At 42.8% G+C, this 17,024-nt stretch overlaps 1 protein-coding gene across 5 annotated transcripts in view; it reads left to right on the top strand.

Annotated features, from left to right (window-relative positions):
• Window positions 1–17,024, top strand: part of dlc1 (DLC1 Rho GTPase activating protein) — a 96,655-nt gene that overhangs the window by 67,717 nt on the left and 11,914 nt on the right. For all 5 annotated transcript variants that reach the window (XM_061680572.1, XM_061680575.1, XM_061680574.1 and 2 more), the window contains 7 exons: window positions 3,902–3,973; window positions 5,313–5,394; window positions 9,349–9,412; window positions 10,938–12,598; window positions 13,191–13,370; window positions 15,166–15,325; window positions 16,034–16,241. In XM_061680572.1, coding sequence (XP_061536556.1) covers window positions 3,902–3,973; window positions 5,313–5,394; window positions 9,349–9,412; window positions 10,938–12,598; window positions 13,191–13,370; window positions 15,166–15,325; window positions 16,034–16,241 — 2,427 coding nt within the window. The remainder of the gene's footprint in view (window positions 1–3,901; window positions 3,974–5,312; window positions 5,395–9,348; window positions 9,413–10,937; window positions 12,599–13,190; window positions 13,371–15,165; window positions 15,326–16,033; window positions 16,242–17,024) is intronic.

Genomic DNA, 17,024 nt, shown 5'->3' with positions numbered 1-17,024 from the left:
CCTTCGATCCCTCAGGCGACACTGCATCAAAAACTGACATTAATGTGTAAAGGATATCACCACATGGGCTCAGGAACACTTCAGAAAACCAATGTCATTAAATACAGTTCGGCGCTACATCCGTAAGTGCAACTTGAAACTCTACTATGCAAAGCAAAAGCCATTTATCAACAACACCCAGAAACACCGCCGGCTTCTCTGGGCCTTAGCTCATCTAAGATGGACTGATGAAAAGTGGAAAAGTGTTCTGTGGTCCGACGAGTCCACATTTCAAATTGGTTTTGGAAATTGTGGAGGTCGTGTCCATCGGGCCAAAGAGGAAAAGAACCATCCGAACTGTTATGGACATAAAGTTCAAAAGCCAGCATCTGTGATGGTATGGGGCTGTGTTAGTGCCAATGGCATGGGTAATTTACACATCTGTGAAAGCACCATTAATGCTGAAAGGTACATACAGGTTTTGGAGAAACATATGGTGCCATCCAAGCAACGTCTTTTTCATGAACACCCCTGCTTATTTCAGCAAGACAATGCCAAACCACATTCTGCACGTGTTACAACAGCGTGTCTTTCTTAGTCAAAGAGTGCGGGTACTAGACTGGCCTGCCTGCAGTCCAGACCTGTCTCCCATTGAAAATGTGTGGCGCATTATGAAGCGTAAAATACGACAACGGAGACCCCGGACTGTTGAACAGCAGAAGCTGTACATCAAGCAAGAATGGGAAAGAATTCCACCGACAAAGCTTCAACAATTAGTGTCCTCGGTTCCCAAACGTTTATTGAATGTTCTTAAAAGAAAAGGTGATGTAACACAGTGGGAAACATGACCCTGTCCGAGCTTTTTTGGAATGTGTTGCAGTCATAAAATTCAAACTAAATTATTATTTGCTAAAAACAATAAAGTGTATCAGTTTGAACATTAAATATCTTGTCTTTGTAGTGTATTCAATTAAATATAGGTTCAACATGATTTGCAAATCATTGCATTCTATTTTTATTTATGTTTAACACAACGTCCCAACTTCATTGGAATTGGGGTTGTATGTTTTAGAGTCGCTTTATCATCCCCACTTTCTTTCATTCCTCATTCATCCTCAATAACAATTGTCACTACATAAAGAAACTAAATATGAAGAGGAATTCGTCCTGACTGTGCAACTAGGATATTCTGTGGTCAGTTTTACCATAACTTTAACTATGATACAGTATGTAGTAATTTTCCTGTTGCTTTTGGCCTTGAGTCTCAAGTGCTGGTCTGTGTGCTTTCATGAGTTATACTTCCGTCACCTTCGCACATGTCATCAAACGCAACCTTTTTATCAAGGTGCCGTAACCTTACTATTTCTAACGGTAAAATGGTGCTGTAAAACATTTATGGCTTTACAGCCTCTGCAACCGTGAGGACGTTTGTTGCGTACACACAATCCCAGAAGCCATTGTTTGCCTTGGCTGCCTCCCCACCTATTATCTAGCCAGGAACAAACGAAGGCAGGCCCTTACAGTCTGGTTGTCAGCAGCCACTGCAGCGCCACTCGGCTGTCTTCCTGCGAGGGAAGCAGGAAGGGGAAGTGAGGTCGTTCCCTGGCGAGGTCAAAGGAATTGGGATGGACAGTGCGGAAGACCAAAAAAAAAAAAAAAAAAAAAAAAACTCAACAAAATTATTAAATTATGGAACCAAACAATGAATCAATAATTGGAAGGGGTGGTTTGGGAATGCATTTCTGTGGCAGTGGGTAAGTTGTGGTTACATTTTGATTCTTAAGCATCTCCTGTTGGAATGTTTGTGCCAGATTCCTCATGCCCCTGCCCGCCTTCTGTTGCAAACCAAACAACGATTATTTGTATATATTCTTCATATTCAGTCCGTGAATGAATTGAGATCTATGCCTATTGCTTTCTGAATCCACACGGTGGTTACTGTTGTAATATTTTCTCTTTGAAGGCGCTCCAAAATCCACTGCAAAGTCACTTTGATCAGCACTAGACATATGGGGTGTGTCAGCCGAGAGCCTCTTTCCTAATCCATTTATTGGATCTCCTCGTCTTTTCAGGGGGGGGGGGGGGGGGGGGGGGGTTGGGGGTTGAAATCCAAGTAACTCTAACTGTTTGCATGTCTGATTTGCATTTTAATAGCTTTACTGTCTTTACAGTGGTTTGTCTTTAAACATGAGGATGGTCCTTTCAAACACACACACAGACTTGTATGTGCACACACAGAGCGACACAGAGTGATACAGAAGAAAACTGAAGAATTCCAGGTCCTTTCAGATGTTTGGATAATTACCCCTTTCTTTTAGTACCCCAAAGTATGGGTGTCAACACCGACATACGGTATGTGCTCACACACGCTTTGCACATCGGCTGTGACAAATATAACTCATTTGTCAAATAGGTGTAAAACATACTTTTTAATAAGTTAGTTGACACTGGGTGCATGCTGGTGTCAGAGTTGTTGCGTCAGAAGCTGCTGGCCCCTGCTGAGGCGAAGAGTAGACCCTGCGTTGTTCGTTTCACACGTTGTTGTTGGTGGATTTGTCTGCCGTCTAGTCTTGTTGTTGGTATGTAAATGAGTATATATGGTATAGACGAGAGCCTTTGCAGCAGCAGTCTTGACCAATGTTTGTCAACCATATTTTTCCTTAGCGCATGAAAACTCAGTTGGTAGTCTCACCGTTACGACGCATGAAATTTCACTTCTTGAATAGTGATTGTTCTCCTTAAATCGCAGTAAACAGGTCTTATGACATGTATGTGAAAGTATAACTTGATGCTTCAAAGGTTATCCTGTTATGATGCTTCAAAGGTTATCCTGTTAGCAGCTCTTATGAAGGGGCAAAGTAAACATTTTTTGTGTTGCATGTTTTCATGTTTTTTGATTGATATATTCCCACAAGTTCACATGAGTAATTTTCAGTCCATACAGTCCCACTTTCATCTGAGATTTTTACCAGCATCGCTTCCTGCCTTTGTAACGCTTGTTTTGTTTACAAGGGTTTCCCATGGTTGTGCTACATTCGTACGAGCTGTCACAACACTTAAGATGGCATTGTAAAATAAGCTCCTCTAGGCCCGGAGACAGACTCCTGTCTGTCTTCGGTCTACAAAAAACACTTACTGAGGGGAAGATGTAGTCAATTGGGGAAACAGGGGTGTGGGCAGACATTTGGCGTATGTCATCTAAATAGCGTTCGCAGGTAATTACTGTAGTCTATAAAGGATTTCATTCACTCATTTGTACCATTTAGTATAAATGTGAGCTTACAACACTTTGTGCGATTGTATTATAGCTCTCACGTGTTTGTGAGAAGACCCCAACGCATTTTTTTTATGATAACTTTAATGATTTACATGATATAAATCGCTGGCTCATGGAAACATATTCAACAAAGACATTTTCAATGTTTGAAAGTGATGTGAAAAAAAAGCATCAGCGTACCGGCTAAGGAGCTTAAGTGGCACACACATAGTGTGTGGGATGGTTAACACCATTTGCACGAAGGATGCTTTTGAGCTCCAGCTTTTAAAGCATGTGAGAGGTGAGTGACCAAGTGTGAGATAGCTAATGAGGTCAAAGGGTTCAAATTTGATAAGCAGCAAACTAACTCGATTTTCTGTTTTTATAAAATTACGCTTGTCCACCCACCCATCCATTTTCAATACCACTTCCTGGAGCACTAAACAATCGTTGAGACATTGTCAATGGGCTTCAATGGAGAATTAAGCGTGGTTCAGCCGCGTGAACCTCTACACAACCAATCCAATTAGACCTTGTGATGACAAAATGTTTGTGTCACACAATTGTCTTCATATGCTTTGTACCTGTGTATGGCATAATATCTATTTGTTGTGTCACTCAATCTGACAAGCCTCTGTGTTCTTTTGGGGTTTTTTTCTATCGCAGAGATTGAAGCCAAAGAGGCCTGTACATGGCTCCGAGCAGCAGGCTTCCCACAGTATGCCCAGCTTTATGAAGGTAAGCATCGCCCTACTGATGCTAGGGAGAGTGACTGTGTAATCATAATTGTGAGAATTCTGGAAGGCTTTTTAGCCACACAAATCCTACTTCACAAACTGATCTAATTGTATTAGAGTCAACTGAGATCAAAGCAGTACACGGTTTTATTTCACATGCTCGACACTCGACCAAACTGTGGGAGCACAATCTTTTGCTCTTCTTCCCGTGGATGTAATTAAGCTTATGTGGAATCATGCACAGTTGTGTTCATTTTGGTGCACACCTCCCACTGGAAAAACATTCCTGAGGAGTGAAGGGGGGGAGGGATCTTAGCACCAGCGTTAAAATGTTCTTATACAATTGGAGGCAGGACTTTCTGTATTCCAAACATTAACTTGGACTATATATTAAGCTATGATAACTGAGCACCAAAGGTATTTCTCACTTGTCATCGTAAAGTCAAACCTCCCCAAATTCATGAGCCACTCTTTTCCAACTACAGTATGGCATACCATAGACCTTCTCTTATGTAACTGCAGGACAAAGTTGTATTTGTCAGGAGCTCTAAGTTGAGTCCCGGTTAACTGTGAAAGACTTCCTACAGTATGGGAGAGAAACGCTCATTGTTTTTGTGATAAGATGATGAGACTAATTTCATACACCCGTGTCGAGTGAAGTAGAGACAAACTAAAAAACACCAATCCATCGCTTTGCAGGCTTCAGAGTTTAGCCAGCTAAACACAATTAGGAATTTGTGCCAATGGATGATGCATTTTCCTTCTCTTGTATCCACGGGACAATCTCTATTGTCAGTGCTGTCAAGACTACAGCCCCACTAAAGATAAGCAGACTGTGTCGGTACAGAAAGCTGAAAGTGCTGGTATTCCCTCAATAGTATTTTCTTATCATCACCAACCCTAAGGGTTCGGATGCAAGATTCCCATTTGGGGTTGGATGAGAACATTCCAACAAGTGCTTGAATGTTAGCCCAGCAGTGTGTTCTCTTACGCACCTTGTGTCAGTGCCTCAGTGTCTGACGTGTGCACTTACTTGAGCAGTGATTTGCTGTTAATGAGGTTGACTTGAGCGCAGAAAGAATTAGGAGGAAGTTGAAGCTCCAAGCTGCAGTGGCGTGCCTATTGTCATTCTTCAATCAATCCCTCAGTGCTCCACATCCCCCCTGCCTGCTGCCTCTGAAAGCTGCAGCTGGGTTTGTTTGGTCGGATAAGATGCCACTTCCTCTTTTAGCTTTCATGCAGGCTGTATGGGGGTGAAGGTGGGACGGAAGACCTCGGTGGGTGTTTGAGTGGGTGTTGTTGAGTTTGATCTGAAAACATTGACCTCTCTCTCCCTTCAGATGCCCAGTTTCCCATTGACATCTGCTCAGTCACCAGGGACCACGACTTCCTTGATCGGGATGCCATTGAAGCTCTCTGCAGGTGAAACTCATTCCGATACAAATCCCTTCTTCTTCCTCTGATGTTATGCACTATTCCTCTTGCTCCTCCATTGCCTCTTTTCTGTACTTATCTCTTGATGCCACCTCAATTAAACCATGAGGGTATGACTTCAAAAGCAGGCATAGTTTGGAGAGTTACTGAGGGGGATGAAAGAATGACGATATGATGATGATAAGCATGTTGCAGTCATATATTCTTCTTTTTTGTGTGCGATTCTAAGAGCCTTCAAAGCACTAGGCTCAAATTCAAGGCCCGAGGGCCAGATGTGGCCCGCCGAATCCCTTTATGTCACCCACTAAAGCAATTAAAATGTGTCTACTTCATGTTTCTTGCTAACTGTGGTTGTTGTTTTAATTTTAGCAGAAAATGGGTACCAGAACTTAATTTGTTCTTCGATTTTAACAGGTATTACAATCTTTTTTCACCAAAATACCTTCTTAACATAAACTGAACAATGGATGTTTGCTCATATTGAGGTGAATATACATTTATATGGTTTGCACAGTAATATCGGGGCTGTGGGGTAAATCATAACTGAGGTGGCCTGTGCGGAAATAGTCGTTATACATGGTGCTTTAGAAGAAAGCACAGAACTCACTATAGGCTGCTTTGTCACGTAATGTTCTTTACATTAAATTCAATCTTGTCTTTAAAGTTGTTGAAAAATGTATAGATGTGACTGAGCCACAACCCACATGGGAAATTGATTCCTTGTTTTGTATAACGTCACGTTGCAAAAATAATGGAAAGTCATTTTTTCACATAAACGTTTTTTTTTTTTTTGCTAAATCATCTCCTCATGATGCCGGCCACCTCTGGTAAAATCGCCCACATCCTCACTTTTAACAGATCATGCGATTTTACCCTTAGAATATAATGGCCTATGTCAAGAGTGAGACTTGGGCCATTCGATTTTGCCTAAGTCAAACAACAATGTGACTTTTACAAGCTTTTCAAGATGGCAACTGTTTCAAGAAGAAAGAAAATCTATGTTGTTTCCAAGTTATTTCCATGATTCAGGGCTTATGCCCTATTGGTAAGTGATAAGGTTTACTATGGATATAGACTAGGCTATAAATATGACATTATTATTTATTCTTTTTTGTCAGCAAAATGTCTAAGACCATGAAGCTAGCTAGCATTTCGCAAAGAGTGGAAAGCCTGCAGAATCTTGTGGCTGTTACACCTGAAAGGTTTTCTGCTAACTCTTTTCAAACTATATTTCAAAAACAGCTTTTGTCTCATTTTTTCCACATTACGATCTAAATAAGGAAACTAAATTAAACGCCTTAGTCCGTGAACATGGAAGCAAAATGAATCCAAGAATAAACGTGTCAAAGGAATGTCATACAAAAGTAAAAGTGGCAAAGAAATAGGTGCAAAGGTTAAGGGTCCTCCCTGCAACCCAAAGTTCTGTCAGGGAGTCTCAACCCGAGACTGCCAACCAAGTCATTACAGAAGAGCAGCGGCAGTGGATATTTCAGAAGATTTGGGCAATGAACACCTGGGAAGAATGTCGTTTATATGTCACCACTCTGGTCACAAAGGTTAACATAAAGCAAAAGAAAGTTGCTGAGGGATCCTGACGCAATTCATCATTGTCCTACCAACTGAAGCTTCAAGATGGAACGAGTCTCAAAGTGTGCAAGGCACTTTTTTCCTCTACACTTGGTCTCCCTGAAAGAACCATTATACAGTGGCTGAACAAAGACACCATCGACCATGATGAACAAGCGGCAACGCCCCTCGCTAAGTCTGGTCCTAAGAGCGGCAAGCATGCAAAGCTTGAAACTGATGTCAAGGATTTCCTTAAGGATTGGTTGCCTACAGTTGATGCACAATACTGCAGAAGAACAGAGACCTATAAGGACAAGAAGTTCCTTCATGCGGGCATAACCATCTCCCATCTACACCGGGAATAGCAACAGGCAGCTGCAATTGCTGGAGTGAGGGTGGTTGCAATTCGATATTTCACAAATGTGTTCCATGAAGAGAACTACTCAATATCCATTCCACGGAAAGATCAGTGTGATGTTTGTGTTTCATTCAAACATGGTAATATTAGTGAGGCCGAATATGGTGCACATGTCACCAAGAAAGATGAAGCGAGGCAAGAGAAATCCTGTGACAAGGATTCAGCAAATAATGAGAAGTCTGTTTGGTCAATCTACTTGCAAGCTGTGCTGCTGTGCCCAGAAATCAAAGCTAGCAGCCTGTATTATAAAACAAAACTGCAGGTCCATAACGCCACCCTCTTCACCTTGAAATCAAAGGAAGGGTACTGCTACAATTGGGACGAATCGGAGGGCGACCTCAGTCGCGAGGTATTTGCACACCTTCAATATTGCCATTTTGAAGGTGTGATTAAACACCATCCAGAACTCAAGGAGATAATAGTGTGGAGCGATGGTTGCGGATATCAAAACCGCAATGCATGTGTGGCAAATGCATTCTCTGAGCTTGCAAGGAAATATGGGGTACTAATAACACAGAAATACCTTGTTGCCTGGCACACACAAATGGAGTGTGACAGCATGCATAGTACTATTGAACGCAAAATAGATACTGATATCTTCACGCCAAGAGATTACGTCATCATACTTCACACTGCAAGACTCAGGCCATCACCTTACCATGTGCAGGTGCTCAAGCATGATGAGTTCCAGAAACTGAATGGATCTTACTTCATTAGCATCAGACCTAGCAAAAAAGCTGGAGATCTAACTGTGCAATGACTTGCAGGCTCTTCAGTTTAGCAGTGAAGGCAAGGTCCATTTCAAGCGGTCCTTCTCGGAGGACTCTGAGTGGGAAGAACTGCCACAGAGGGTACAGGTGCCAAATGAGCCAATGGCATGGATAAGAATGTTTCCATGTGCTCTGCCAATCAAGGAGAGAAAGTTCCAGGACCTCCAGTCAATGAAACAGGTCATGCCAGTCGAGTGTCATCACTTCTTTGACAATTTGCCACATTAATAGGCATCAGTCAAGAACCAAGCAAAGACGAGCTGGAGGTAGAAGTGAGGAGATGCACATACCTCCTCAGCATTATGTTTAGTTGGTTTGTTAGTTATGTTTTATTATTGACTGTGTTGAATGTTTAAAATTGCTCAAGTCATAAAGGCATGTTCAAAAATTTGACAAAAGTCATTTATTCCTCTTCCATAACATAATTGACAGACATTGTTATGACTATGTCAATAGTCATCTACTATCATTACTTTTTTGAGTGAAATAATTACAAAATATCATATATTCACCATTTGGTGCAGTTTTTTGTGTTTTCTGAAAAATGTTAAAAAATTACTTAAGCCATTATTTTAAGAGGGTGTCGAGATAGCCTGTTTTGTGCCCATGAAAGTAAAAAAGTAGCAATGGTCACATACAGTAGCATTGTGTTATTGCTGTATAAGTTAGCATAGGAGTTGGAGGAGGCTAATGGCCTTTTAATGAAGCTGGCTTCATCAAATTCCAGCTTTCAATCATAAAGCACAGCAGGTGTGCCTTCATACATCTGGAAGCTATCATATCAATGTCTCCTCCCTCAGTGGCTGCCACCCCACCTCCTCCGGCCAAACTATTCCTCAGTTTCCATCCCTTCATCTCTCCATTGTTACGTGATCTCCTCTAAAAGCTCTCCAGAGGGACCCCACCACTCTCGCTCCCCTTCACCAGGTGGCTGAGAAGATAAGCTTTCTGTCCCCTCCCTAAAATTTCGTAGCCACTTCAGCAGATTAAATTCTCTCCCTTTTGCTGTCTCCATCTCAGTCTCTTTGCGCTCATGTGGGGATTATCCTTCAGCACTTCATTAGGCACCCTGAGAGCACACCATCCTCTGTCTTTTCCCTTATATTCCCTCCTTTCCTCTATTCTACACCCTGTGCGTTTGGGGTCAACTTTAAATTTAATCTATTACATGCATGTGTTTCCTTGCAGGAGGCTCAACACCCTCAACAAGTGTGCTCTAATGAGACTGGAGATATCACCGCAAAGAAAAAGGGTGAGTATAAAGTGTACATGCAGACGCATGATGAATCATTCTCTGCAACCACATTTCCACTTCATCACCTCAATAATAAGTCTATGGCTAGCTAGAGGGGGAAGCTGGGTTTTCTCTCATCTTATTGAATGAGCAGTAACCTGTGTCTAAATCAAGAGAACTGCAAGGGGCCCCAACAATATGGAGAAAAAAAGCTGTTAATACATTAATAATGATGTGGCAGATTTCCCCTTAAAAAGAACTGTCCTCTTCAATGCAAATAACAAATTTCTGTCTGCGTATTTCAAATAATGTAGAACCTGGCATAGATGAGACAAGAATTGCTGTCTTTTAAGCTAATCAACCTTAATTCCCTAATGGTCTTAAGTGCTACACAGTAACACCCTTGTCCTGTTTGTGGTGCTATTCATTGGGATGGGATGTCACTTTTCATTTTGGAGCAGGGCAGTCAAAGAGGTCATTGGCCTTCCTAGTGGGATGACAACCAGCTTCTTATACAGCCTAGGAATGCATTGATCTCTCCATGCCTCTCTTAAATTCTTGTCTACGCCCTCTATGTTATAGTAATAATAGTTTTCATTCTGCACAGTGATGTTCACACACACGTTGCAGAGAATGCTTTGATAAATTGATAAGTTATCTGCAGAATGTTGACAAATGTTTGAAGGTGTATTTGGCCTATCAGCTGCTGTCTATTGCTATCTCGCATTCCAACCAACATAACATCAGAAACAAGCCACTGTGGAATGTGTTAAAGATATCCCCAAAACCCCCGTTGTTGTCCTTAAATCATTGTTGAGTAAAAGTCAACGTGTTTTTTTTAGCTGAATCATTGTTGACTTTTATTTGAAATTACAGAAATATGTCTTTTGCGGACTTGATCTTTGCATCTGGATCTTAACTGCTTATTTCCAAGCATTGTGTCTTTTCAAAGGGGTTGTGATCATTATAGGTTAAAGTTCAACTGAGTTACTGTCTTATTTAGTGTCCACAGGGAGGTGAGGTGGGGTCATCTGTGGAATCTGGGAGAATAGACTGTAAGTGTTGAATGACAGAGGCGGTATCAGTGAGGTTGTCTGACACAGCTAAAATACAGACAGATTGACTAAAGACTGGAGGCGAGTGACCTGAGTCTATCTGGCTTTATTGTGATCTATGGGGTCATAATAGAATTTCCTGAAATCGCTCCAGGGCCTGAGATAGATTAACCAAGCTGGGGAAGGTGTGTGCATTTAGAGAAGATTCATGTGTGGTAAATGTGGCTTCCTTATTCTCTGGTATGCAAATATCTTCCATGGAGTCAGGAAGTGTTGAAACATGTTTTCTGGTCGACCGGGAACAGAATTGCTGTAACCTATGCACCAGATGGTCAAGGGTCTAGGGTTTCTCGAGATTTATGAGAATTTGGCCACGCTTAGATGTGTACGAGTTCATGTCATCACTATAAGTATATACGCCTCGAATGTATTGTTCAGCCTCTGTATAAGGGAAATAATCTTTTTCTCTCTCGCTCGCTCTCATCCAGAGTGAAGACTCGGATGAGGATGAACCCTGTGCCATCAGTGGTCGCTGGACCTTTCAGAGAGACAGCAAGCGCTGGTCCCGGATGGAGGAGCTGGAGGTTTTCTCCTCATTGTACACAGATAGCGCTCAATTACCTCCAGCAAAGGACCAAGTATCCAAAAAAACCAAGCTGGCCCTATGCGAGGGAAACAGTTCGGAGAGTGTGCTGACTGATCTCAGTGAGCAGCCTGAAGTGGGCTCCATCCACAGCAGTGGTAGTGGGGGAAGAGGAGAGGAGAAGAGCCGTGACGCCACCCTCTATTTACCAAACGAAGCCATTCCCGTTGGAGCCACGCGTGCGAGCTCTGTAGCGAGCGTGTGTTCGTCGTCAGGTACAGGCGGGTCAGTGTGTGCTAATGAGGACTCTCTGTCTGATGGGCTGCCTCCATCACCCTTGGAGAGGCTCGAACAGTTCACCTTCGATCTGAAAATGGGAGAACTTGGAGGAAGTCTGGACCGTGGCGGTGGCAGTGGTAAAAGCACACGTTCACGAGCCAAGAGCTTTCTAAAGAGGATGGAAAGTCTACGTCTCCGCAGTGGCACCACTTCCAAGAGAAAGAAGAAAGGGAGCATCAGTGGTGGGAAGATTGAGATCAGCGGCCCTGTCATCAAAGAGGGTCTTGATGATGACAAGTTGAGGAGACTCAACTGTGTGGATATCCCAAGTCTCAGCCTAAACCAGAACCTTAATCACCAACACCATTCAACTCAGACTATGACACTTAACAGGAATCGTTCTGTATCCTACTCTACTCAGACTAGCAATGGTAGCACTGGAAGCACTGGGAGCAGCCAATCAGAAGCCAGCAGTGGCAGTACAGTGAGCACACCGAGCCCAGTGACTCGCGCTCGTAGCCACAGCACCGCAGCGGGCTCCGGTAAGAGAGGGGGGATGTACTTGGAGGGTTTTGATCCCTTCAGCATTCTCCAGCAAGCAGCCGATAGGCAACCATCACCAACGCCCAAATCTGCCCCACCTATCCCGTGTCAAGCAAATATTGATATGAGCATTGACGAGCAGAACCAAAGAAACAACCACAGAATTCAGGAGAGTGGCAGCCAAGCAGAGGAAGAAGAAGACAACAAAAGCAGGCTCTTTTTCTATTTACCAGAAGGTCACAAGCCAGGCACTTTCCCCAAAGCGTTGCAAGATGGGGGTTCACGCAATAACAATGGTAATGATAATGGGAACTCTGTGATCCTAAGAGGACGGCAAAGTAGACGCCAGTGTCGGGTCTCTTCTGGCTCAGTGGACAGCCGCCTCAGTTTTTATGACAACGTCCCATACATAGAGCGAGATGAGGCTGTGGAGGGGGACGACCGAAAACTGGAGGAAGTGCTACAACATGTGAGCGGGCTGCAGCACTTCGTGAACGCCTGGTCCGAGGCTGTGGTGGCTGGTGAGGAGGAAGATGAAGAGGACGAGGAGGAAGAGGAAGGAGACTCTGATTCAGCGTTGGACTCTGCCTCACCATGCCCATCCTCTCCTCTGCAGAACCATCTAGAAGAGACCGAGAATGGAAGTGACCAAGACAGCACAGGGAACCCGCTGGGGGAGGGGGAGGAAGGGATGAGGGAGAGGAGGGATTCTGGTGTTGGAGCATCACTAACAAGAACCAGCAGGTCAGTCAACTACCTAGAATGTGACTTACCGTTGATTTTTAATATACAGTTTGTACAAACTATTAATGGTTCAGTGACACTTTTATGGGGGCAAAAAAAAGCATATTTTTTTAATTTCTACAGCTCTCCGGTTCTGTAAATCTGCAGGCAATCTTTACATTCATTATTTGCGAATGGAAAAAGCATGCCATTGTCCAATAGAAAGACAAAGTCTACCAACACAAAGCGTATTCTATAGCCGGTGACAGCAAAGGCTATACAGGAGACACACTTAGACTGCTCTCCTTATGTAATTCTCTGGAATGCTGCTTGGTCTCCATGGGGACTGTTGCTGCTTTTCTAGGAATCCACTAACAGCCTTACATTTGGTGACAGGGGTTTTTCGACAAACCCTTGATTGATGTATACACAAATCCCTGTAATCCTTAAGACTGATCCCTTGTTTGATAATACTGTAAGCACTGTGTGTCTATGCGTGGCTGTAAGTCATGGCCTTAGTTTGAATGCAAAAGAACAAGCCTTACTGCTTTTTTTCCCAGCCGACATTATTCTTAACATCTGCCCTTCCTCTCTTTTTCCCCCTGTGCTCCAGGCCACAGAAACTCCGCTGGTTGAGCTTCCATAACTCCCATCGGCCCAGTTTGGCTTCTGCCCAGCTCCAAATTAGCTGCCAGTCTGTACTGCAGATGAATCTTCTTCAGAAACTCTCGCTGCTACAGCTCACCGCTCTTCTGGAGAGGCACACCCCAACAAACAAACATGGCTTCAGCTGGTGAGTCGTCTGGATGAAACCATACAAAGGGAAGGTCACAGTATATCGAAGTGATGTAGAGTGAAGGCAGGCACGTAAAGAAAATTGCAGTCCGGGTCTCAATCAATGCTTTCGTGTACCGTCCCCATCTCTGTTTCCTCCATCTGCAGGTCATTGTAAATTGTGTCGTCAGAGGTTAGGTTTCACATTCTTTTCCTAGACCTGTAATTGCTGGGAAGGGGGTTACATTGTCTTTTTCTCGAAGGGGCAATCATTGCCGTTCACACGCATGGTCTTACAAGAGCTGGAGGTTGGAAAGATCTGTCCTTAACAATTATCATCCACCTTTCCAACTCAATCGCGTTCATTCTCCTCACAATTGTCCAATTTCTTTGAAGTACACCATCCATTTTCTCTAGTCATCTGCATATAGTTTATTTTTTATTTTTTTCACTTAAATGTACTCATGTGCCTTCCACCAAAATTTCATGGGGAAATCCACAGGCTAGCTATAGTCATAGGACTTAAGCAACTGCAGAAAAACCATATATTTTGACTTCAATTGGAAATGCCAGTCTATCTTTAGAAACAATGCTCTACATTTTTTCTCAATAAAATATATGTAGAAAAGTTCTGTGAAGAAAATGGTCTCCTAAATTATGTTATTGTGTGTCGATTTTTTTTGAGCTTGAGGTCATTTCTTAGGACAGGAATAGAACTTCTGGGTTTTGCTCAAAGACAGAGGCCACTTGTTGGCAGCTGGAACCCTGCACATATTCAGAATTCCAAGTCAAGATCATAATTTGCTCCTTTTGCTATGTACTCCCAAAATGTGGTTCTCAGAATCAGTTTGAGGCTTCAAGGCGTCAACTCTGACAAAGAAGAGCTTGTTCCAATTCACATATAGCATTGCTATCTCAAACACTGACAAAGTTCTTAAAAAGGTGCACATTCATAAATCTGTTGGGGCATTCTGATGATACTTTCCAGTGCTAGTGCTAAACCCAAGTACAAGGACACACAACAAGGGGAACAAACACACAGACACAAATGGTACAAATAGTGTGAAGCGGTGGAATCATCCCCTTTTGTCACAGTACAGTACACCCCATCACGACCCCAAAAGCTACCTCCCCCAGTCTTCCTCGCCTTGTTTATCATCCGCTCTCGTAAACCGGGAGACGGGATTCTGCAGCCACTTGTCTTGCCTCCATTCTTGCCCATAAAATACTCTCACACACTCTTTGGAAGCCGGAGGTGTGGTCAAGTGTGTTCACATGGTGGTGCAGAGGTTTTCTTTAAAATGTCAACAGTGAAAAACACAAATGGATCGATATCACTAAATCGATTGAAGAGCTGATTGATTATAATCTCTTATTCTATTTGAAGATCATTTAAATGTTTTGTGAATAGAAATTGAATGATCGGATTGAATTTTAAACATCTGTACTTGTCACTAACTGATAAGTTTGGAGTCTTACTAGAGTACTATGAGTCAGTCTACATGTAACTTCCTCTGCATTTTATTCTTCCCCTCACGTTCTTCTCTTAACACCCCTTGTTGAAGGAGATTAGAAAAATGAATTACATAAAGACAAAGAGAACGCATAACACGCCTGTAGTGGATTGACATGTCTCATGGCCATTGTGTGGACTGGAGGGGCGCATTTTGGTTGAATTCCCAAGTGTACAACCTCATGGGATTCAGACTTCAGAGGTTCCACCTTACACTCGACTGCTCAACATATGAGCACTCATTTGCCTGTCAAAAGAGTAAATATTGATCAGCTGTTATTTGTGTGTCTTCTTGTTGCAGGGCTGTTCCCAAATTTATGAAGCGGATTAAGGTGCGCGACTACAAAGGCAGGAATGTGTTCGGTGTTCCGCTGCAAGTCATTGTCCAGCGCACTGGTCAGCCCCTCCCTCAAGGCATCCAGCAAGCTATGCGCTACTTGCGAAACCAGTGCTTAGACCAGGTAATAATGTCACAAACTTAACACACCGCAGATTCTTTTAATAATGTAGTCTGGTAGCTCAACCAATCTTTTTTTTTTTTGTTTTAAAACAATTTCGTCTTGAAGAAGAGTTACATAATACACTGACTTTTGGGATAATTTTTTTTTTCTTTACAAAGCGACATCAAGTGTGTTTCCAAACGTGTCCGTGTTTTTCCATTCTGTCACACACTTATTGAGGCAAAGGGGCCCAGGGAAAGTCAGCTCATAGATGTTACATCACCACTCGCTTTCTGTTTAACTCAAAAACAATACGAAAGATTAGGACTGTGTGTACGTTCAAAAATAGAGGATGAGGTGATCATGTGCCTTTGATGAGACACCTTGTGAGTAATTGTTTTAAGCTTGTACTGTACATTTTGCACCAACTCTTACAGTTCACTGATGAATTCCTTCCAAGGTAACACAGTTTCATGGGTGCTTTTATTAAATAGATTTAACAAAACTTGTTGGCAGTACACTTGAGATTTGTGGGATTTATAGGAATTTGTATTAGCCAACAGACGAACAGCACCAGAACAGACATTTTTTGTTTGTTTTCTTTGTTGCCCAGATTATTGTTGATATGCATGCACTACAACAAGTAATATAGGGTTTAGGCTTCAAAACCTAGGCCGTACATTCCATAGGATGCATGACATAACTATTCCTGTATCCATCTCTGTCCAGGTGGGTCTTTTCAGAAAGTCGGGAGTGAAGTCACGTATCCAGGCTCTGCGTCAGATGAATGAGGCCAGCGGGGCCGACGGGGGTGGGGTCAGCTATGAGGGTCAGTCTGCCTATGACGTTGCTGACATGCTCAAGCAGTACTTCCGAGATTTGCCCGAACCCCTGCTCACCAGCAAACTGTCCGAGACCTTTCTTCAGATCTATCAGTGTAAGAATACACGCATTTGTCCAATCAAAAGGTGTGTGTTGGGCTAAAGGGTTGGAAGGGGGTTATTTTAGTTTAAGTTTTATTTTATTATTCTCATTATGATCCCTTAAAGAGAACTTCAACTCAAACTCTGCTGTATGTTTGTGTTGGATACTACGCTGGGAAATACAGTAGATCACACACATGCAGGCATGCAGCAAAAGATCAGAATCAGAATCATCTTTATTTGCAGAGTATGTCAAAAACACACAAGGAATTTGTCTCCGGTGGTTGGAGCCGATTTGGTACGACAACAGACAGCCAATGTGTAGAAAAATTATTTTGAGACATAAAAACACACTACCAAGAGTTGTTGAGCAACGAAAGGTTACCGGTAATGTGGTAATGCTGATACAATGACAATTGTGCAAATGGTGCAGATACTTCTCAAGCACATGAGTGGCCATTCTTGGTCAACAAACACATAAGCAAATAGTGCAGAGTGACAAGAGTACTACAGTGATTGCACAAATAATGTAGTAGTGTCTCAACAGAGATGTGCAAAATTACCAGCACGTTACAATGGAATTGTAAGTCAACTGTTTAAGAAGTTAATGGCAAGAGGGAAGAAGCTGTTGGAATGTCTGCTCGTTTTGGTTTGCATTGTTCGGTAGCGCCCACCTGAGGGAAGGATGTGGAGGGTCAAAGTGAAAGGGGTGCGCAAACAGTGCTCCACCACTCTTGAGGTGGGGCTTTCTCAAGGGCACCTCAACAGTAGTCCGGAAGCAGAATAGCAGCCATTTT

This window comes from Phycodurus eques, chromosome 6 (genome assembly GCF_024500275.1).
Source record: "Phycodurus eques isolate BA_2022a chromosome 6, UOR_Pequ_1.1, whole genome shotgun sequence".
NCBI classification, from domain to species: domain Eukaryota; kingdom Metazoa; phylum Chordata; class Actinopteri; order Syngnathiformes; family Syngnathidae; genus Phycodurus; species Phycodurus eques.
Note: the sequence above shows the minus strand (reverse complement) of the source record. Positions and strands in the feature narration are given on the sequence as shown.